Source organism: Papilio xuthus, unplaced genomic scaffold (assembly GCF_000836235.2).
Source record: "Papilio xuthus unplaced genomic scaffold, Pxut_1.1 DF829758.1, whole genome shotgun sequence".
NCBI classification, from domain to species: Eukaryota; Metazoa; Arthropoda; class Insecta; order Lepidoptera; family Papilionidae; genus Papilio; species Papilio xuthus.
Genome location: NW_013528891.1, coordinates 3,951,965 through 3,973,679, shown reverse-complemented (window position 1 = coordinate 3,973,679; position 21,715 = coordinate 3,951,965). Strand labels below are relative to the sequence as shown.

The 21,715-nt window shown below is 31.1% G+C and overlaps 3 protein-coding genes across 6 annotated transcripts; 1 reads left to right on the top strand and 2 right to left on the bottom strand.

The window, feature by feature from the left end:
• Positions 1-674: 674 nt before the first annotated feature.
• Positions 675-8,536, bottom strand: LOC106128682 (KH domain-containing, RNA-binding, signal transduction-associated protein 2-like). 3 transcript variants are annotated; one of them, XM_013327148.1, is made up of 10 exons: positions 8,213-8,536; positions 7,838-7,962; positions 7,410-7,519; positions 6,879-7,084; positions 6,216-6,377; positions 4,857-4,993; positions 3,918-4,096; positions 3,282-3,289; positions 1,451-1,531; positions 675-1,027 (listed from the first exon to the last, which is right to left on the bottom strand). In XM_013327148.1, the coding sequence occupies exons 1-9, from the start codon at positions 8,421-8,423 to the stop codon at positions 1,494-1,496; spliced, it is 1,176 nt and encodes a 391-aa protein (XP_013182602.1). In that variant the 5' UTR covers positions 8,424-8,536; the 3' UTR covers positions 675-1,027; positions 1,451-1,493.
• An 893-nt stretch (positions 8,537-9,429) lies between these two features.
• LOC106121124 (dynein light chain roadblock-type 2-like) lies at positions 9,430-10,478 on the bottom strand. Its single transcript, NM_001312453.1, has 4 exons — positions 10,469-10,478; positions 10,316-10,394; positions 10,023-10,123; positions 9,430-9,885 (listed from the first exon to the last, which is right to left on the bottom strand). The coding sequence occupies exons 1-4, from the start codon at positions 10,469-10,471 to the stop codon at positions 9,775-9,777; spliced, it is 294 nt and encodes a 97-aa protein (NP_001299382.1). The 5' UTR covers positions 10,472-10,478; the 3' UTR covers positions 9,430-9,774.
• A 354-nt stretch (positions 10,479-10,832) lies between these two features.
• Positions 10,833-18,386, top strand: LOC106113407 (SH3 domain-binding protein 5-like). Of its 2 annotated transcripts, XM_013306158.1 has the most exons (10): positions 10,833-11,066; positions 11,441-11,632; positions 11,906-12,094; positions 12,304-12,425; positions 13,227-13,408; positions 13,896-14,089; positions 14,829-15,069; positions 15,578-15,698; positions 16,528-16,676; positions 18,224-18,386. In XM_013306158.1, the coding sequence occupies exons 1-9, from the start codon at positions 11,016-11,018 to the stop codon at positions 16,658-16,660; spliced, it is 1,425 nt and encodes a 474-aa protein (XP_013161612.1). In that variant the 5' UTR covers positions 10,833-11,015; the 3' UTR covers positions 16,661-16,676; positions 18,224-18,386. The 2 variants fall into 2 exon arrangements, with proteins under 2 accessions (XP_013161612.1, XP_013161604.1); XM_013306150.1 differs by lacking the exon at positions 18,224-18,386 and having other exon boundaries at positions 16,528-17,602.
• The last annotated feature ends 3,329 nt before the right edge of the window (positions 18,387-21,715 follow it).

Here is a 21,715-nt window from a genome sequence, read left to right as displayed (position 1 = left end):
GTTATCAATTCGTCTGTAGTCTATGCGTTACCGCGTAACTCCGCCCCTATTGCTCCGATTTAGAAAAAAAATAATCGAAAGGTTTTGCTTACATATCCCATTTTTTATTAATTTTTAAACTTACAAGTCTAGTACATTTTGAGGTTATTACTAAAAGTTGAAAGAAACTTACCACGGTTGAGTTTCAAATATCTCGAATCAGCTTCAGATATTTCGAATACATTTGCGTAAGTCACTAATCAATGAAGCGATCGCTTGAGTAGAATGATACACAATAAAAATATTTGTCTACCTTCGTTATTTTTATCTTACTAATATTATAAATGCGATTATTTAGATGCAAGAATGTTAGAAAGCATCTCCAGAACGGCTGCATATATCTCGCTGATATTTGGCAGAGATGTAGAACATAGTCTAGAAGAACACATAGACTACTTATTAAGTTTATTTTTAATTCCTCCCGGGCGACAGCTAGTAAACCTTTGTAGGTTATAGCCTTATAGCTTGCTATTTAGCACAGTTTTAGTGTATTGTTTCTCAGGCAGATATGTTCCACTGCAAGCTATACACCAAAAAGTTTTCTTACGCCTTAAGGTGTAATTACAAGTCCATCTCCATCCTTATTCTTAGTGTATCCTAAAGTATTTAGGGCTTTGTAAATAAAACTACATTTGTGAAACATTATATTATATACAGTTTATTTACTTTATATTTATTTGACGTCATTGTATATATTAACCTTCCTCACATGGTGGTGACCTGTTTATAAAAAATATTATTATGTGATCGAGAAATGCAATCTTCAAACTTTCGAAATATTTATTTAATACTAAAAAGAGCAATGGCCAATGTAATTCACCAAAATAGCGAAATGACCACTGCTCATAGACATTGGCATTTTCAGATGCGTTGAATAGCTATCAACAGATAAATATTAAAAACTCGCTAATTCCCACAGATTATACCAACCTTTTTTCTTTGTTAGCCTGAGCTTCGGACTGCGTAATTTCTTTTCCAAGACTAGTGTCTATAAACACAAAAAAAAAACATTTATTGCACAACAATAAAATGAAACATGTTAATTTGGTTAAATTTGAACCTAAAACATTTATCTTCCTATCAAAAAACTGCAAGACTTGTCTATCCTTGAGTTTAAACTGTCAAAACAGTATAAAAAAACTCAGAGTAACCGTTAAATTGTTTCAAAATTTGCAAAAGTTTTGATGTATAAATGAATGGATGGACGTTTGTTAGAACGTATCTTTAGAACGGCTGTATGGATCTCGCTAAAATTTGGCACAAATGTAGAACATATTCTGAAGAACATATAGGTTACTTACTAAGTTTTATTTTAATACTGCGGACGGAGTCAGGTGAGAGCTATGTTTTAAACAAGTATTTCGACAGTGTGAACCCTTATTTACAATGTTTTGAGTAATAAATCACTTACCATGATGCTTAGCTTTGCGTTCATGTCTCCTTTTTGTCTCATGTCATGACTTTTTATCCCTTTCAGAGATTTTTTTAGAACCTGTCAAATTATATAATATAAACGAAATAATTTAGATTAACGGTATGCATTTAAATCGTATTAATTTGAAAGAAATGCTTTTTATGTCAGAAATTAAATTTTCAATATTTACTTTTTTACTAATATTATATAGAAAATAGATTAACAAATAAATTGGCAACTCCTTGAAAAAGTCCTAAATCTTGACTTATATGGAAAATTGTAACACCTTGTATACACAATTTGCAAAAAAAAAAATTAACTTTTCAAAAATGTTTACGATATTTTTTTTTATTTTTCTCCGCCTTATAAACTAACACTTTATAAATTTACCACTTACCGTGTATTTTCTTTTGATGTGAGTATTTTATTTATGTATTTGTGTTCATTTTATTCTTGACGGCATTGTTCAGTTTCTTTCAGATTTTTAATAAATAAAAAAAAATCAGTTCAAAATTTGCCTTAATTAAGTTCGTGTGTAAAAATAGCTCCAAAAAATAAAAAGAGAATAATTAAGATATTATTTTCGTCTATATTTTAATGTGACCTTGACCTGAATTAATTTTAATTTTAAAATCTTTACTGATTAAAAAAAAATTACACCTACACTAATATTATAAAGTGGAAATATTTTATATTTTTAGTATGTTAGTAAACTCAAAAACTACAAGACCGATTTCAAAAATATTTTTTTTTTTTAGTAAATTATCACTGAGTAGCAAAAGCTAGATTTTTATAAGCCCACATGTTTGAAAAAGAGGGCTAATACTTTTAAATATTTTATGTTTTTAAAATATCTGATTTTTTTTTACAAATTGAGGTTACGTCATGGCATCTATTTTTCTATACCCCTATATTTTTGATCCTGTATAGTTACGACGGAGGAGAAAATCATATTCAGAATTCGCCACTACATCTGTGCAATTTTATGTTCTATGAACACTATACTTGAATATATTTTCCATCCAAAAAAATATTGTTTTTCTCCCCTTGAAAATTTCATTGTATTTATCTAGTTTTCTGTATATTATCACAGTGGTATCTTATTTTTTAAAGATTTAAAAAAAAATATGTTTTTGCAAAGAAGAACAAAATTTAGAGGTTTCTGTATTTGTCAATATTTTTTCAGTGTACGATTTTTTCTTTTTTTTTATAAATGAATTCCATAAACAATTTAATAAAATACTTGTATATTAATTTTCTTTCGTCTTCAATCATTTTCTGGTGCTAATTTTGAATTAAAAATCACGGTTTTCTGTTTTTAAAATGTTTTTATTATTTAAATCTAGTCACACATTAAATTCTACAAACTTTGATAGTTTGAACGAGAAAATACAAGCTATTTTTTTTTAAAGTTTAAATTTTAAGAGTGCTTTTAATGAAAAATTTAAAGAAATGAAAAAAATATATAACTTAAGGATATAAATTTTATAATCTACAATTTAAATTTGTAATAATTTCATTCATAATAATTAAAAAAAAAAAGTTTTTAGCGAAATATCGGCATTAGCCTATTACATAATGTTATTTTTTTTTTTTGATGTGTAAATATTTAAAACATCACGTTTTAATTTTTTTTAAAAGAAAAATTATACTTGTTCGTATTAATGAAAAAATTTGAAACACTTTGTCGGCGGTGATTTTTTTTATTAGCAATTTTTTTTCATAATTTTTTTAAAGTCTTCTTTTTTGCTTCTTTTTTTTACTGGATTTTTATATTATGCGTCCATTGTTTCTTACTCACCGCTCGTGTAGTGTTCATGTTTCTTACCTGAGCTCCTGTGAAATAATTTTTTATTTTTTGTATTTTCCTCTTGCAAAAAAAAAAGCAAAAAATAAATTTAAAAAGCAAATAATCTGCAACTAAAATTAAATTCTATTGTTATCTAACTAATTGAAGTTAATAAGCAATTAAATAAAAATAAAAAGTTTTATAGACACGACCAAGGTTATGAATTTATCACAAATTTTCAGTAAAATTATTTGTCCTTCAAACCATATTTTCCTCTAGAACTTCACACATAGTCAATTACAATTATAGTATTATTTATTTTACTAGCTGCTGCCTGCGACACCGTCTGCGCGGAATTAAGAAAAAAAACATAGAAGCCTAGTTCTATATATATATGCCAAATCATCAAGATCCATGCATTCTAGAGATAACTAACAAACATCCCATCCATAGAAACAATTGCATTTATAATATTAGTAAAAAGCAAGAAGTAAGATTATTAGCTAGTTTTTCTACCACCTGTAACAATATAGTTTGCACAATATAGAAGAGAAGCAATATAAAAGAAAATCTGTTCTCTAAGAATTTTTGTTATAATAGGCACGTTCAGCCTGTATAGAATTAAAAAAATATTAAAACCTTGGTGGTGCCTATATTATCAAACATACGATCTACTTGGGTGGACGTGCGTAGGGTGCGGCGCGCGGGTAGCGGGGCGCGCGGCGGCTGCCCACGTCACGCGCCGGCTTGTACTCCCTCTCCTCCTTGTAATACGGCTCCTCGTAGAACCGATCCTGACCACGTTCGTAGTAGAAATCATCAGGTGGCGGCACACCGCGTGGCACACCACGAACCTAGAGACAAATTAAAAAAATAAGAAAAAATCTTGACCCTTTAACTGCTATTCATCATCAGCTCACTATACATCCCCACCGAGGGGCTCGGAGCCTACCCTAAGTTAAGGGTGATTAGGCCATAGTCAACCACGCTGGCCCAGTGCGGGTTGGTTGACTTCCCACATATCTTTGAATTTCTTCTCAGATATGTGCAGCATCACGATGTTTTCCTTCATCGTAAGAACGTCGGATAAATGTACATATGTAAATCGGAAATCGAAAAAACACATTGGTACATGGCGGGAGTCGAACCCAGGACCGGTAGATTGCAAGTCAAGTGCTTGACCACTGAGCCACCGACGCTCCAACTTTAACTTTAACTGCTATACGGAGCTCAAATTCTTGCGAATCGCTGTAAAGAAAATATTTTTAAATATAATAATGTAAATCCAGAACAGAACATAATGTTAACCCTTTGACTAGTGACTAGCACTTTACGCGTATTGCTGCGCACAACACAATATTAGATGTGTTGAGGCTTATTGGGATGCAGAGGGGTGGCACTACGTAACGCCAATGACCTTGAACTACCAGGATATTTAAAAAGTAATACTATTTTGACTATAAAGCAGAAATACCCAAACTTTTTACTTATAAATTCCTGTCCAAATTGTACTCTATTGAACCAACAGTAGTAAAATTTCTTAAAATTGTGATTTTCTGAGTATGTAGACCTCAACCGCTTTTGGACCAGTACAAAGTACTGTTTCACACTAACCTGTTGTTCTGGTACTGCATAAGGATCCTCATAAGGGTACGATGTCTCCATAGCAGTGCGCGCTCTATCCAAAATACTCAGCACTTTAGTCTTGCCAGGCGCTCCGCGATTCTGTAGCAGAGGACGTCCACCAGGTACTAGAAATCATAAAAAACTCACAGTTAAAAAAGAATAACTCAACTTTAACTTAAATATTTCTTTGATAAAATCTTATAAGTAACATTTTATATAATATAACCAAATATATACAAGTCGCAACCTATAACTAGGTCATAAGGTGAATTAAAAAAAGGTAAGACAAACATCTGACATTCCTTTGGGTCAATTATGGTCTGCGGCAGTTAAAAGGTTACTGACCTCTGACCTACAGAATACTTGGATGCCATTGTGCTAAATTAAATAAAAAAAAATTAAGACCAAACTCGTAATTTTGAAAACGGCACTTCTAAATAAATAACTTATATTTATTGTAACTTAACAATCAATTGTTTTATATATCTATTTTTCTTTTGTTTTGCTTTCTTGTCTTTCTACTATAGTCTGAAAAAACCGTTTAATCTCTGTTCTTTTTGTTTAATATATTATAATTGTGAAATGCTTAATAACGTCTGTATTTGTTAATTTGCTGATCTTATAAATTAATAAGCGACCAGTAAGTACACCTAAATTTGTTATGTGAAGTTTTTGTATAATAAATAAAAAAATAAAAAATATTGTGTTTTTTTGTCAGCAAAATATAATACTTTGATATTAAAAAGACAAAGGTGAGAAACATAAAGATAAGTAATAGATTGTTTTCCACTGCCCTTTTATCATATAATATGTTCTTTATACTTCTGATGTAATGACTATTAACCTTGGCCAGAGTTCAATAACTTAAGTTTATTGACTTTAACATACCATCTCTTATCATTATTAAATAACATAATAAAGAATTAATCATTCTTCTGAAGCAATTATTGGAGAATTAAAAAATCAACTAAAAATAAACTACTATAAAATAAAAAAATATTTTTTTTTTAGAATGAATACATTCTTCTTTTATTAATTTAAATGTATCGAAATAATTATTAAATAATAAATACATGTCTGAATTAAATGTGAAAAAAGTATATAAAAAATAAAAAAAAACTAATCACTCCAAATTTTTTGAATTAGAAGATTTTTAGAATATTAGAATTAGAATTAGAACTCACTACTTTGAGATTACACAATAAATATAGAACATAGTATGTAATAACTATTTTTCATACTTTAATAATTTGAAATATATTATGGGTTGAAGACAATATACTGGCCATTGACTATAACCAATATTGGTAACAACTAAAAAAAAATGTTTCGAAATATAAAACATACCTTCAGATTGGTTATTAAGAATTGGATCTCTGTAGGAGAAAGACCGCTTTGTGACGGTGCACGCGCTGTACATGACATTCTTTGGCCTTACTTCTGGGCCCTCAAGCAAGGCCCGACGTCCCGGCCCAGGCCCTGGCCCTGGACCTATACCGGGCCCAACATCTACAACATCAAACCATAGTAGTTAGAAAATTTGATTGTTGCAGATTTTATCGGGCAACATTTCTAAAGATTTTAATTGTAAACATTAAAAAAAAAACAAATTGAATTGTTAATTTGCACCATTATCATATAAAACCTAGTATAAATAAGGATGTATTCAAAAAAAAGAATATACATGAAAAATATTAAAATTGATAAAAAAAACACTAATAATTAGTTTTGAAAAATCAAACAACACTATTAGTTAGTAGTAGTAGTATTAGTTAGGCTAGTTAGATATCGTCTAAAGTACAGCAATAAAAAAAACCTTAAATATTCTGAACTACCCTTTAAATAAGACAAGTACTTAATGAATTGAATCATAGAAACTAAACCTTCTAGTAAACAAATATACATAAACAATGACATCCAAGTATGTTTCTCTCAAAACTCATGTACAAAATTCTAGATAAAACATGAAGAATCTAACAATAATTAAATTTCTATAATAGAACAACTCACCTCGTTCTGTCATATCACGCATTTGATTCTGTCTTATAAAATCATTTGTATCTGGTATCAGATATTTCTTGACTTCGGCTAAAGCATATGCGATCCTTGCATGTGCTTCCGCAGGTGGTGCTAGTGCAGATATCTCTACGTGTAGCTCGTCCAACAGATGTGCGTATTTAGGGTCTAGTGAGTTACGTAGCTCCTCTTCCTTTTGCCTAAAAGTGTAAATTGTTAATTGATTACTGTCATTTTAAAATACATAAATTATTTTTTGTACATTTCTCAAACTAAATCAGTATTAACAGACTACTTTAATGACCAATTAATAACTGTGGCAATAACTTACAAATATTATAAATGCGAATGTTTGGAAAGATGGATGTTTTCTTGAAAATCTCTTGAGAATGGCTGTATCTCGCTGAAATTTGGCATAGATGTAGAACATAATCTCAAAAGGCACACATAGGCAATGAAGTTTTTTTTAAATACCGGACAGAGTTGCAGACAACAGCTAGTTCAACTAGACTATGGTATTATTACCTGTCTCTAACTGATCCCCTGCCTAATACAGCCATTTTGCACATTGTCTCTTCTTGGAGTTGTTTCATTGTGTTGCCTTTTGGTCCTAGTAGCTTGCCAACAAAGTTGAACTGCAATGGAAAATAACATTACATGCAAACATATTTATCGCCTACAAAATAAACTTCTCCCCAAAGCTAATATGCCCCACCAAGATACTGAAGCCTACCCTAAGTTACCTAAAATACAATATCTTTAAGAATATGACAAGTGAATGGGACATTTCATTGCATGCAGATTCAACACTTCGTATGTGTTAGGAGCTTAATGATAATTCAAATTAGTCGGAATTTACGTTGGCACATAGAGAACAAGCGTATTCTACTAGCTGATGTGCCAAATCAAACATCGGGTACTATTTACAATATATCATTTTCTACAAAACTCACCTTTGGATGATCCTTAACAGGTACCAACACTTTGACAGTCACTTTCACCGCCTTGTCTCTGTATACATCAACGTATTTGGAGTCATTTTGGGGCACTCTACCATTAGCTTGCACTCTGACCACCTCTGTAAAAAAAATCCAAGTCAAATTTTTGTTTTATAAAGTTTTCATGGCTAGGTAATTGAGTCCTCGTGAAATACCATAAATTAACTATATGTTGAAATAGTAACCAATTTCCATCAATTATGATGGAAATTGGTTACTACCACTACCCAAGTTGTACCAACTTGGGACTCAAATAGAATACGCATTATTTTTATAACCATGTTTAGGGAATAATATTAAACGATGTTATTCATAATAAATAATATTTACCTTGATCGAGGAGCTTTGTCGATAATGGAAACTTTCCATTATTTAATTTAATCTTTTCACTCAACAACTCGCGCATATATTCACCGGCTTTTTCGTTAACGGGGTTGTTTTCGCCATCTTGATCTCCGAGATTTTCAGCGTTTGGCTCTTGGTTAGAATTACGTTTAAAATCACTGCTATTGTACCCATTTTTATCGTATTTCTCAGACATGATTAACGCTAAATGTTGTTAGTACATAAATTGAGTTAAATCATTCGCTATTGAAATTATTTCCACAAAATATTACACTACATAACAACCGGAGCAGTCGCTACCAAGCTCTGAGTGTTGCCATTGCCAAATTATAAACTACCAATGAGTAGCAAACTACCAACATCTACCAAAACCAATGAATAAAATTATCATACAGAACCCATTAAGCTGTCCAGAAAAATACAATTCCTAGCTATATTTATACAAACCTACGAATCTAACTTCTTGTTAAAGCAACAAGAAATTTATTTAAAAAAAATCGCTATTTTAGCGAATTCGAATAGCCGCTTACTCGTTTGCATAATTTTAGTAAAAACCTCTATTTATATAGATATATTGTTTACTATTTAGATGGAGTTGAGGAAAAAAAAACAAAAGTTTACAAGTTCAAATTGTAATAAATATATTGTTACCATAGCTTAAGAGCAAATATACAAAAAAAAATTGAAAGCAATTCTTTAACTGCATGAAAATTAATCACATATCAGAAATCATATTAATAGCATTTTGACAATTTAAATTAGTATATAAGAAATATTTTGAAGTGTCAAGCTAGTTATTATTTTAATATATACCAAAATAGATGCGCGAAGTATATATCTGTTAAACATATAACAATACCTTTTCTTACACACTAATATAGTTAAAAGCCTACTTTAGTCCTATAAATAAACGTAAATAAATCATCATACCGTTTTTAGAACAAATATATGCCTATAAATAAAAAAACGCAAAATATTAGATATACTTGTGAAGCTTTTTCAGTAGCATAAAAAATCGCAAAGGCTTTTTTACATCAATTAACCTTATCCTTTTAAAGTATTGTCTTAAAATAATTTATTTCGTTTGTTGCTATTGGTGTTATAGTGTTACCAGATTGACAATATTATTTACTACTAAAAAAGAGACAATAGTGAATAAGCCATTTGGTTTTAACAAAAACATTCATAATCTCTCCTCACTCCTCTGAATTTAAAGAATTATAAAAATTGATTGCTTCATTTCTAAAGAGATATGCCTTATTAATAACTGGCATTTGACATATAATTATTTAATCTGTGCAGGGAAAGAACTGAATATCAAATTATAGTCTAGCAAACTTTTCTCACTCCGCAAAAGAGGGTGCAATTATTGTGATTAATTTGTCAGAAATCTTGTAAAACCTTCATAGGTAAAGACAATGACTCCAGACCAGACAGTTACAGCTTGACAAACACTTTTACTTTAAAAGGTGGTGCTCAAAACTATCGTAAATTAGTTTCATACTCATAGATTTTGATAAGTATGTTGGTTTATGTAGTACATATGACTAGTCTGCTGTATTTTGTATAACAATCAGAATGAATTCCCGATCAGGAGCAATCAATATCTCATGCCTTCTGCTTCTGACTCGGAGGAATGTTAATTCATTTGTTGAATCCTGGAAAAAAATACAAAATTTAAGAAAATTGTTCAAAAGTGACAAAACAAGAGTGACCTAATGGGAATGAAATATTTTTTTTTTTATAATTACATATAGAAAGTCACAGGCACTAGTAAATAGATAAATATTATTACCATTTCTCGTACAACATTCTTAGCTTTCTCTGTTAACTGACCAATTAAACCAGAATATAATACTGATGTAGCATTGTCCAAAGAGCTTTTAATGGGTATGCCTGAAAAAAAAACGTAATAGTATATAAAATGTGCAAATATAAGAATTTGATGGTATGAAAATATTGTTTGACATTTGTTTTCTTATAAGATTGCTTTAATCCATGGTAAATAGATTTACAATTATGGTTATTGATTTTAAGAAGTCATGTATTTTTTTCTGTTGCCATGGCTGTAAACAAAATTGATCAAACCTTCGTGATTCACAATGATCACTCCCATGACACCTTTATGAGCTTGAATCCTTTTAATCGTTTCTTCTACTTCGGTTGCCTGCAAAATTATTTTAATACTGTATATTATAAGAATAAGATAAAAATACAATTGTATTAAGTAGAGTTGAATACCATGATTTTTGTTTTATTCACTAAACGCAATAGAAAGTGCAAAGCAGAAGCACAGCCGAGTGTACAAATATGTTAACTGTCAAAGTCAAATAGTTTGAGTTTGACAAAAGCGAAGACTGACGAAGACATTTGCCAAAATGTAGAAAGTGTAACGGGGAAATGTTTTCAAATACAATTTTCAAAGATTTTATTTTTCAATATTGCAGGTAGTTCAGTAGTTCAAGTTATATTTTTTAATCGATTAGGTATTATTTAAAAATAACGTTATTAAGAAATGAAAAAATAAAATAAAATAAAATTTATTATCTGATCAATTCACCTGAAATGACATTTCCGCTGTCACAATCACAGATAATAAATTAATACAATAAACAGAAGATATCGAACGGGCGGTGCGGATAGCTTGAATATTCCTAAATTAAATGCCGAAATTCGCTTTTTAGCGATGGCTTTGTGATGTTTAATATATCTGACCCAATAATATGTATGAAAATATCTGTTTTCAACATTTAAACTTCTGATAAGATGTTTTTAAATTGATGTAACAATGAACGATAGCGGTGCCGAATGCTCCGAAGCCTTAGATCCTCGAGTGCAGGTAAATTTAATCGATAGTTTCAAGGACATATCCGTAGAAGGTCAAAAAAACTTTACTTTTCATTTAAGTCTGTAAACAGATCACGGAAGTGTTCTATAAGTTTTATATTTAAAAGACAATAAAGATGTAAATATTTTTTTTTTCATATTATTTTATTTTACGTAAAGTCGTAATCGTTTTATTTTTTAAAATCATTAAATAATTTACAAATTATGTACTTAAAAGTTATTATGTAAGAACTGTCAAGTTAATATGAAATAGAAATCAAATATTTTTTTGCAAACAAAAATATGTACTGTAGTATTGCTAAACATTAAAAATGACGGCATAACAAGCACATGTCTCTTGCCTCACATATATTTTTTAATTTTTAGATTGAACTTGAGCGTTTAAACACAGCCACAGATGAGATCAACCGTTTGGAAGTTGAATTGGATGAGGCAAGACTGGCCTTCCGTCGTCTTCTTGCTGAAGGCCATCTACGTATACAGCAGTTAACAAAAAAACTTGGCACCAGTGTACATAAAGCAAGACCTTATTATGAAGCCAGGTTTAGAGCAAATATTGTAAGTATTATAAATACTTCTAACAAATTGAGGAAACTGCAAATTAAAATGCATTTAACACATTTAGCACTGATTCACATTAGTTTAATTTTACATGAAAATTGGTATGTCATTGAACATGTGAACAAGGTCTTGACACATCTCTCTTGCTCTTTCTCCACCAATACATCAATCAAAATAAATAATTTGTCACCAGACAGTAATTCAAGGACCTTACATTCAAAATTCTTCTTCTTCTTCGTCTTTATGTATTTTTTCTTTTTAAATTCATAGACATCTCAAGAGTTACAAACAGCAACACTGGCTTATGACAAGGCTAACAGTGCGCATGCAGCAGCAAGAGAAATGGTGTACCTCGCGGAACAGGGTCTTGCTAGGCTTGCTGAAGGCTCCGAAGGTGGACTTACCTTGGACCCAGCATGGCAAGAAATGCTCAACCATGCTACACATAGGGTTAACCAGGTATGTGAAAGTAGGAAGAAATTATAACACACATACACTAGATGCGGGTGGCACAAGACTGGGCATTGTGGTAATCGATGGGGGAGGCCTATGTCCAGTAGTGGATAAATTTAGGCTGATTATGATGATGATGATGATGACATAAAATAGATTAATTTAACTCATTCAGTGCTATTGACTTTAAATAAATCAATCATAATATGTTTAAGGCTGAGGCAGACCGAGCAGTGGCTACGGTGACACAGCGCACTAAAGCTGCGGCACACCGCGCCGCCGCAACCCTCGTACAGCAACTGCAGAACGGACTAAAGAGACATATTGCTAAGTCTAGGTATATAACTATTATATAGGACAGTTAATAAATAAAGGAGAATATAAGAGACTTGGCTCCCGACAATAATTCAACTCTGACCAGTCTGACATGTCTTATAAATATTATTTTTTCTTACCACTGCATTGGTATCTTAGGCAATGTAGCATAGTAAAGGAAAATAATTTATTTTGATTTGCTTGTCTATGGAAGTCATATTAATTATTATAAACTGGGCTCTAATGTAAAAATTACATTTCATTTCACCTTCATAAATAAATGTAGTACTAAAAACGCAATTAAGTAATGAATGCTACCAAATGCCTGCACATAAAGTATTGCCATAAATAAAAATTTAATTTCCTACCAAAATAAAGATAAAGCTAATTTCTTAAATGCCTGCCTAACTAACAAAATGGAATATCTTTTGTACACTAGCTTGCATTATCTAAGCTTTCATAGATTTTAGTTTGCACAGAATGTTTTTTTTTTCTTCCACAGGCAATTCGACGTCGCCAGACTGGCAATGCACACTTTGGTACAACTTTTTTATTTCTTTTTATAATCTGCATGCTTTTTTAATCTAGTAAAGTATTGTCTATGCTTGTAAATAAATTTCGCATGTAGTCTTCTTAATTTAACAGAATAATGTACTTTTTATAGCGTTTTTTTCAGTAGTTTTTTTTATTGTTGGTTTTTATGGGTTATTTTTTGTTCTATATTTTTGGGAAAATAGCCAAACACGGCTTAAATTCATATGATTATGGTTTAAAGTTTTGTCATATTGTTTGGTCCTTCGAGCAGGATTTTTTTTATTTTCAGGCCATACTTTGAAGAGAAGGCGCGCATTAACGCTGCACTGGAGGCTCAAAAGGCTCGTATCCAAACATTAGAGGAGCAAGTTACTGAAGCGAAACAGCAATACTCTTCAGCTTTAAGAAATCTTGAAAGAATATCTGATGAAATACATCGTCATCGATCAAGGCGACAGTCTACGAGAAATGGTAAGAAAATAATACTTGTTTCGTAGCTAAAAAAAATCCAGCTTGATACCTTCACGCGTTTTTGAGAAAAAGGGTCTAGACAGATGGACGGACAGAGTGATCCTATAAGTATAGAGTCTTGAAATAAAAAAAAGACGATGTCTTGATTTATAACGCAATTTTGTTCAATTCTCATCATATTCCACTTAAAAATCTTTAAATTATATTAGCACTGTAATCTAGATATTATTAGAAATATTTCGATATTTATCACATCAGAAGAAAATAGGGCCGGTTTTAGTATTTCTGGCGCCCTGGGCGAGATTTTTGCGGCGCCTTTTTTCGATGTCCGAAGGAAATTCTTCAAAGATAGAGTGAATTAGGAGACGACGAAGGCGCCGCTTTATATGTCTTGCATGTGCGGCGCCCATTTATTCCCGGCGCCCTGGGCGATCGCCCCACCTCGCCCTACCCTAAGCTATTGGAAGAAAATCATATTTAACAACAGATATAGATCGTTCAACATTCACGGACACGGCGAGTGAGTCTAACACGAGTGAGAATCTGGAGGAACTTTGCGAGAACAGTACTGATGCGAGCGTGCGCGAGTGGCTGCGTCGTGCGGCTGACGCGCAGCGCCCGCGTCTACCTGACTCCGACACATGGACTGAGATAGACCTAGACTACTCCAGTCCTGAGGAAGTAAGTCTACATTTTGCAAAAAGAAAATTAAAATAAGTCGATTTTTTATTTCATTTTTTAACATAGAAATATATTTACATATTATGTTTGTAGAAAGTGAGAAAAAGTAAATTTAAATAATCTTTTTTCAGTATTAAAATGTTAACTGTCTCATTTAGAGTTACTTAAGCTATAAGTCTACAACAATATAACTCACGCTCGTAACCTAGAGAGGTAGGCAGAGACCACAGATCTCCATTTAGCCCTTGATTCATCTCTTTTGCTTCTTTTTTTTTTAAATGTTATTAGATTTTTTGTAGACTAAATTTACTAATATTTCTTTTACCATTCTAACTAAGCTGTATGCTTGTGCTAGGATATGGTTTACGGCAATAGTCGAATGGCGGGATTCGAACCCCCGACCTCGTGATCGAAAATCCGTATCCTTAACCATTAGGCTATTCACGCTTTGATATACATGCAGTTTCGACTAATTTTAATGTCTTTTTTGAGATTATTTTATTGATTTTCATAGTATATGTTTTCCTTTGTTACCACAGAATGATACATAATCTTGCTATGTATTGTTAGGAAGAAAATCCGACACCGTGCCGGTGTACTGGCGCAACACTAGCCTTACTAAAATGTCAACGTTTAACCTCACTAATCATTCCGACACTTGACTTTGTAACGAAAGCACGTCATCACGCTAAATGATTTTAACTAATAATGGTTCAAAGTATTTATGATGTTTATATAGATAAGCTTCGAGAAATGTTCTCTCCGACCGCGGTCTACTCCTGAGAAGACTCCGTCACCACCTAGTCCTTTAGAATCCAAGGTGTCCGCAGCATCCCCGCGACGTATCATACGAGCTGAACGTACTGCTCTCAGGAACGAACTTAGACAAGAATTGAGACAGGAACTACAGAACGCACGACGACAAAGTCTTGATGCCTTACTTCATGATACAGGAGAACGAGTCAAGGAGATGTTTCAAGGTTAAATTTCCTTTATAACTGGACCAGTTGTCGCACGCAACTCCGTCCGTGCGGAATTAAAAAAACTTAATAAGTAGCCTATGTGTTTTTCCAGACTATGTTCTACATTTATGTAACATTTCAACAAGATCTGTTGAGCCGTCCTAGAGATACCTTTAAACAAACATCCATCCATTTAAACATTCGCATTTATAATATAAGTAAAATGCTTAAAGCTAGTTTTCTATCTCTACGTTTTTAAGGTAGCAAACGAGTAAGCGGCCACCATTCGCCGAAATAGCGAAGTTTAGCTTTGATACTTTATACGTGTCCACTTCAACACAAATTCATATTCCCTTTCCCATCCTTATAAGAAAAGGGTGGGAAAGGAAAGTGAACTTTGAATCTCGGGCACATAATACTGTAGTTGCTAGGAAATTACACTTGATGCCTGTCTTCCATAACCCATTTTGGAATTATTGCTAGCGTCTACCACTGTTGTGTAGTTTTAATGTAAACTAAAATTCAGGTCTGTCGTTGTTCGGAGAACGTCGTGGGTCTGGATCTGCGCCGCGCACTCCGCGTCGACGCTCGCCCACAACCTCCTCGGCGTCATCTGATAGACATTCAGACACGGATAGCCTGCCTAGGTAGGTCTAACACTAACATGGGGGGGATAACAAGGGGAAACAGCTCCACTACAATACAATAAAACGAAAAATTACTCGTCAGTTTCTCATAAAAAATGGTCTTTTTTATTATTGATAATTAACACTAGCCTTCCCGTGATTATCACATCTCAATCGACTTCGCTAACAACGAAAAACTTCAATCCTTCTTAGTGTTTTAAAACGTTAATAAAAGTATTAAATAAGCTTACTTACTGTGGGTTTCTGAAACAATATACACGTTTAAAACATGTTTGGGCACAGATTATAACAGATGACTGTTTTATACAGAGACTGGTCTCAGAAACCATCGTTACTTAACACGTTAAATGCCACTCCGGTCACCGGTGGACGGATCCCTGCCGCAATTTGGCGCTGCTTAGGGCACCTTTGACCACTTGATGTTTTTATATCAGCGGAACCCAGCTTCTGATTGAACCGTAAACTAGATATATTTTTGAAGAATATTTTTTTATAACATAAGGTGGCAAACGAGCGAGCGGCCACCTGAAATCGCTGAAATAGCGAAGTGACCGTTGCCCATAGACATACGCAATTGCATATGCGTTGCCTACATTTAATCCACGGAGGAGAGGATGCACAGGTAGAAAATATTTTCCCTTCCTATGCATCCTCTCATCCGGAAAGTACACTTCCACTTCACATCCCTTCGTTGTAAGAAAAAGGGTGGGAAGGGAAAGAGGACAAAATTAGGCCTATTTCCAGCAAAAAGTTTTATTAATTAATATATTTTTTTATATTTCTACTTTGGCGTTTAACGTGTTAACAGATTTATTTATTTATATTCCAGTGTGGAAATGTTAACAGACGACCAAATAGCATCATTAATGTTGGACGCACAATTAGAAGCAGTGTGCGAACGGTTGGCGGGAGTCGCCGTACGACAGCCAAGGTCACCACATTCACCTGAAGCACGATATTGAACCTTATTTCTTAACGGTAAGGTATAAATTTGAATAACACGTTATAGGAACTCTATAATGAACCTTAAAATTATTATACCAAGGTACGATTTTGATTGACATGCTACTATACTATAGAAGTACCATATAACTATAGTGTTAAGATCGGATTTCGATTGAAAAGTTATAGATGCAAGAGAAGCGAGATATTGAGTCTTAAGTTATATGTCTTAAAGTTTAATTTTCAATAACATTTGATATATTTATACAACAGAATTGCGATATTGAATCTTATTGCATTGGTTTTAAAGTAGGATTTTAAATGACGCGTAAATTCCAAAGACAAAATTGATTGTTGTTTTCAGTTTGGAATAAAACGGAACGTTTTGTTATAAAATGAGATATTTAACTTTATTTGAATAGAGTTAAGGTAGATTTTCACTTGCCATGCGTTATGAAGATTAAAATTTGCTAATGCGACTATTTTATTTGTCAGTACGACGAACGTAATGTTGAATTTGCACAGTAGAGCGAATTTGTTTCCTATTTGTATGGAATAAGGTTGAATTTTGAATAAAGCGTGATAATTCTAGTACATTCTATACGAGAATAGTTGTTTAGAATACGCAATTATATTTGGAAATAGAAAAAATTCTAAATTTAAATATGTTTTTTTTTATTATTATTATTCAGTTTTATATGACGTCTAAATTAAAAATAATAATTATGTAGGTTTATTATTGTTATTGAATTTGAAGAAAAAAAAATAGTCGCAATTACGTAGCGTGAAAAGCTTCGTAATTTTGTACTTTAACACAACGGCATAAGACTCACAATAAATACCACGTGATATTACTAGCGTTAGAAATTGAACTTTAAGTACTAGGGTATAAGAGTTCACTTGATACGTAATAATTTGAAATGCAAGTAGTGATGTTCGATCGAATAATATTTTGAAAGCGAGTATCGATATTAAATTTTTTCAATATTCGATTAATTTAATTATTATTTTATATTTTATAAGGTTACCGATATCAGTTAAACTAACCTATATTTTGATTTTTACGAATTAAAATATAACTTGTCAAATTCTATAATCGCAGTAAAGTTTGTTAACAAGTGTCGAATCTTGAGCAATATATAATTTTCGGTCGGACTTTTAGTGGTTTTGCAGAAAAAAACATGGCCTAAGCTATCATTGCCCTTTAACTTAATATTAAACTTTTATATTAATAATTTAAATTGGTCTAAGCATTAACTAAAAAAAACTACTTAGCGAGATTTAGTTTAATTTCAACTTTTAATATTACTCAAATTTGACTCAAAGTATTATTTTTTAAGTTAATTATTAATATCAGTATTATTTATGTTATTTAAATTTTTTATTAAATTGAATCTCATATTTTTTTAATGTTTATTTCTGTTTTTTAATAAATTCTCTTTTTTATTACTTTAAATTTTAACTGTTATAAGCTACTCTTATATATAATAATAAAGTCAAAATTAGATTAACCTTTTCAATTTTTTCGAACCATAAAGGGTGACCCAAATTAAACACTTGTTTTTATTATTTCAACAATCCAGAGTCCACCTCATCTCTAGAAAATAAGCAGCTAAAGAAAACCTTATTCTTGCCGTCGGTTTTCACTGTCATAAGCCTCGTACAATAACATTAATCAATTTATGTGTTTACTAGTTTATTGGCAGTGGAAACTTACGATTACTGATACATTCCACGATTTATTTTAACTAGAACATAATTCATGATAATACTTTTTTTGTCTTCCAAAATTATTCTATTATTGTTATCTAATAAAATCTATATTTCTTCATTCATGATGACATCTCCATTATCTGTAAATTATATGTTGATATTTGATACTAGTCACCAACGCTACAAATGATTAGCCAAAAGATCGATATATCGATAAGATCGCGTGCACATCACTACTTACGTGCATAAGAGCCATAGGTGCGAGCGAGTGCGAGATACTGTCGATGTATTTCTTTCTTTTTCGTTACCCAGGAATAGTGTTGGAGATTAGTATAAAATTTTTGTAGGAATAAATTGTATTTAAGAACAATAAATAAATTCATATCAAAATTGGACAAATCTAGCAATAATTATGACTTAGTTTACACCAAAAAAATTATATTGCATTTAAATTTAATAATATTAGTATACGACTTTATTTTATATTAATCTAGGATGTTGAGTCGTGAAACTTTTTTTTACTTTTTTAATTTCCATTCCTTTTATAATATCCCTTTTTCATTTATAGAGATAAAAGTTCTTTTTTAAATCTATCTATAGTTATATAATATATGCAAAAAAAATTGTAACTCATTTTTAATCTGTATTAAGTCGAAATAAATACTATAAAATTATTAAAATTAAACGCTAAACAATGCAATAGTTATCTGGTAAAACAAATCCTAAGCAATAGTTTCCATCCAGAAAGTTTTTAATAATAATAAAGTACAAAATAATACGTTTGTCATATTAAATAAGCTACAGAATACATTGTTATTTATTAAATAAGGATTAATAATAGAATTATTAATAATTGTAGTTTGTAGGCGTTTGTTACTAGGCTTGAACTGCACTGGCTACGATTGACTGTAGGAAGTAAATAGGAATACATAAATTGTAGTATGACAAATTTATCTGGCTCGGTGAGAAAGGCTTTAGTTTTGTGAGAAAACACGTAAAATTTACATAGACGTAGAAAATGACATAAAAGACATGACAGTATAAAAATGACATGAGGTTATTGAATTTTTTTTGACTTTCGTGAGGGGCGCTAGTGTGTTATAGTAATTTATTTTACTACTGGTCACCGGGTCAGTTTGTCTATAATTATGGTATAGGGAAATTTTAATAGTATGTGATATAGGGTGTTACTTTTTAATTTCTTTAATTTGTTATTTGCAATTTGTCGAAATTTTGATATATTTAAAAATTACCTACATCATGTTCAAATTTAAAAATCTGTCAATATAGCAAAAAGATCAGAAATTGGTGTTTAATTTTTTTTTAACGAATTAAGTAAAATTTTACACAAACTACAGTCTGTACGTGTGGTACATTTTTTTTTTTGGTGAAAAACAATCTGTACCCTTTTTTTGTGGATATTTATATAAATTATGATATATTGTAGCTTTAAATTAATAATATGTTCGCATTTGTGATATTGTTGTGTACAAAGGTTAGCCATACATATTGTAGTTTGTATGGAGGGAGCACCCTCTAGCGGACTGTCGACAAACTTGCCTTCAGAATAAATAATTTTAAGTAGTTGAAAATGTTTTTCATTTTATTATCTGTACAATTCCATATACCGAAATATTTTTTTATCTACAGTAAATTGATACATCCCCACTAAGGGACTCGGAGCCTACCCTAAGTAAGTGCCTAGGCCATAGTCAATAGTCAACCCAGTGTGAGTTGACTTCACACATATCTTTGAATTTCTTCGCCAGATATGGGCAAAGCATCACGATGTTTTCCATCATCGTAAGAACATCGGACAGATGTGCATATGTAAATCGAACACATTGGTACATGGCGGGATTCGAACCCAGGACCTACTGATTACAAATCAAGTGCTTAACCCCTGAGCCACTAACGCTCTTATTACACTAAGTACTAGTTATGTAGCAATTAAGAGTGTGTTTTAATATATTTAATTACGTTGTGACATCTCATTAACAGTGGTTGAAATTTAATAAAAAAAAATTACATTTAAATATTTTTTTAATGTTCAGTTCTTAGTCTATAAGAGTTCCAACTGGGGACGGCAGATATTTACATAAACAAAATCGCAAACAAGAAAGTAATTAATAAATAAGATATATATATATATATATATATATATATTTTTTGGTTACAAATTTGGCAAATAGAATACTGCATTCAAATATGATGGGAATAATAGATTTCATAAATTACTCTAAAACTGAAAAAATACTTTTGAAAAATTTGCAAAAAATTAAAAAAAAAAAACATAAATATTCCCACAAATACTGCTCATTGATACAAGCAAAAAAAATCTGCATCGGAATTCTTAGATTTTAATAAGTACTATTAATTTTGTTACAGATTACCGAAAAAAATGACACAAACAGAATATTTTTTTCACTAAATATAGTAACACATCTAAAGCTCGAAAAATCTTTAGACTCTGACAACGATTGGATAATTTCAAGCTATTTAGTAGCCTAAAGAAATCTGCGCACTGCGCAGTTCTTCCCCCTATTCGTTATCAAGTCGTTGCAATAAAAAAAAACTCCAATACAGGATGTTTTTTTTCCTTTGAAACTCTTTAATATTTTAAATCAATTTCAAATAAATTAAAATTTGATTTAAATTACTTTGTCTTCTAGTACTATAGATGTAGTGCTATATTTAAAAAAAATGTCTAGTCTAATGCAAACTATTTCACTATAATCTTGATTCTAGTCAGCACTATTTCCTATTAAATATACAACATGTTTCTTCTAAATATATTTTTCAACGAATCTTATATTATGCATGAATAAATACAATTTTAACAACTATATTAATACATTGGCTTCAGCAAGTTTCTTTATTTTTTTTCTAATAATTTGACATATATGTTCATGACGTCATGTAAACATAGTCTCATGTTATTGTGAACGGATAGTAATTATAAACATATCAAGTCAATTATGGAATATCATTTGAATCTATTTACATAACAACTACATGTATTTTATCTTAATATATAAATAACAGTCAAAGAAAATATCACAAATTAATTACATTCTACATAATCTATGGAGCAATTTTTATAATCATTAAAAATATCTTAATTATAAAAATATATATATCTTTATATAATTGTTTTGTCATTAATACATTTTGAAATAAACAAATAAAAATAGTAAGAAGATAGAAAATTAAAGAAGGACAAAAAAATAGTACAGCACTTTGCAATAATTTGAGATCAAATATAAATTTACTATAGGTCGCCTAAATAACCCACAAGTAGAAAATTATAGAAATGAAAAAAAAACTTCAAACAAACATTTAGATTTGTAACAAATAAAACA

What these genes read in the sequence shown, in the direction of transcription:
- LOC106128682 (XM_013327148.1), bottom strand. Translation starts at nt 8,423, where the DNA reads ATGTCTGAGAAATACGATAAAAATGGGTACAATAGCAGTGATTTTAAA. An exon ending in CTGTTAAGGATCATCCAAAG is followed by an intron (nt 7,520 to 7,837) that starts GTGAGTTTTGTA and finishes TTTCCATTGCAG; the next exon opens with TTCAACTTTGTTGGCAAGCT. An exon ending in AGGGGATCAGTTAGAGACAG is followed by an intron (nt 7,085 to 7,409) that starts GTAATAATACCA and finishes TTACACTTTTAG; the next exon opens with GCAAAAGGAAGAGGAGCTAC.
- LOC106121124 (NM_001312453.1), bottom strand. An exon ending in GATCATTGTGAATCACGAAG is followed by an intron (nt 10,124 to 10,315) that starts GTTTGATCAATT and finishes TTTTTTTTTCAG; the next exon opens with GCATACCCATTAAAAGCTCT. An exon ending in AGAATGTTGTACGAGAAATG is followed by an intron (nt 9,886 to 10,022) that starts GTAATAATATTT and finishes ATTTTTTTCCAG; the next exon opens with GATTCAACAAATGAATTAAC.
- LOC106113407 (XM_013306158.1), top strand. Translation starts at nt 11,016, where the DNA reads ATGAACGATAGCGGTGCCGAATGCTCCGAAGCCTTAGATCCTCGAGTG. An exon ending in CCAGGTTTAGAGCAAATATT is followed by an intron (nt 11,633 to 11,905) that starts GTAAGTATTATA and finishes TTAAATTCATAG; the next exon opens with ACATCTCAAGAGTTACAAAC. An exon ending in AGACATATTGCTAAGTCTAG is followed by an intron (nt 12,426 to 13,226) that starts GTATATAACTAT and finishes TTTTATTTTCAG; the next exon opens with GCCATACTTTGAAGAGAAGG.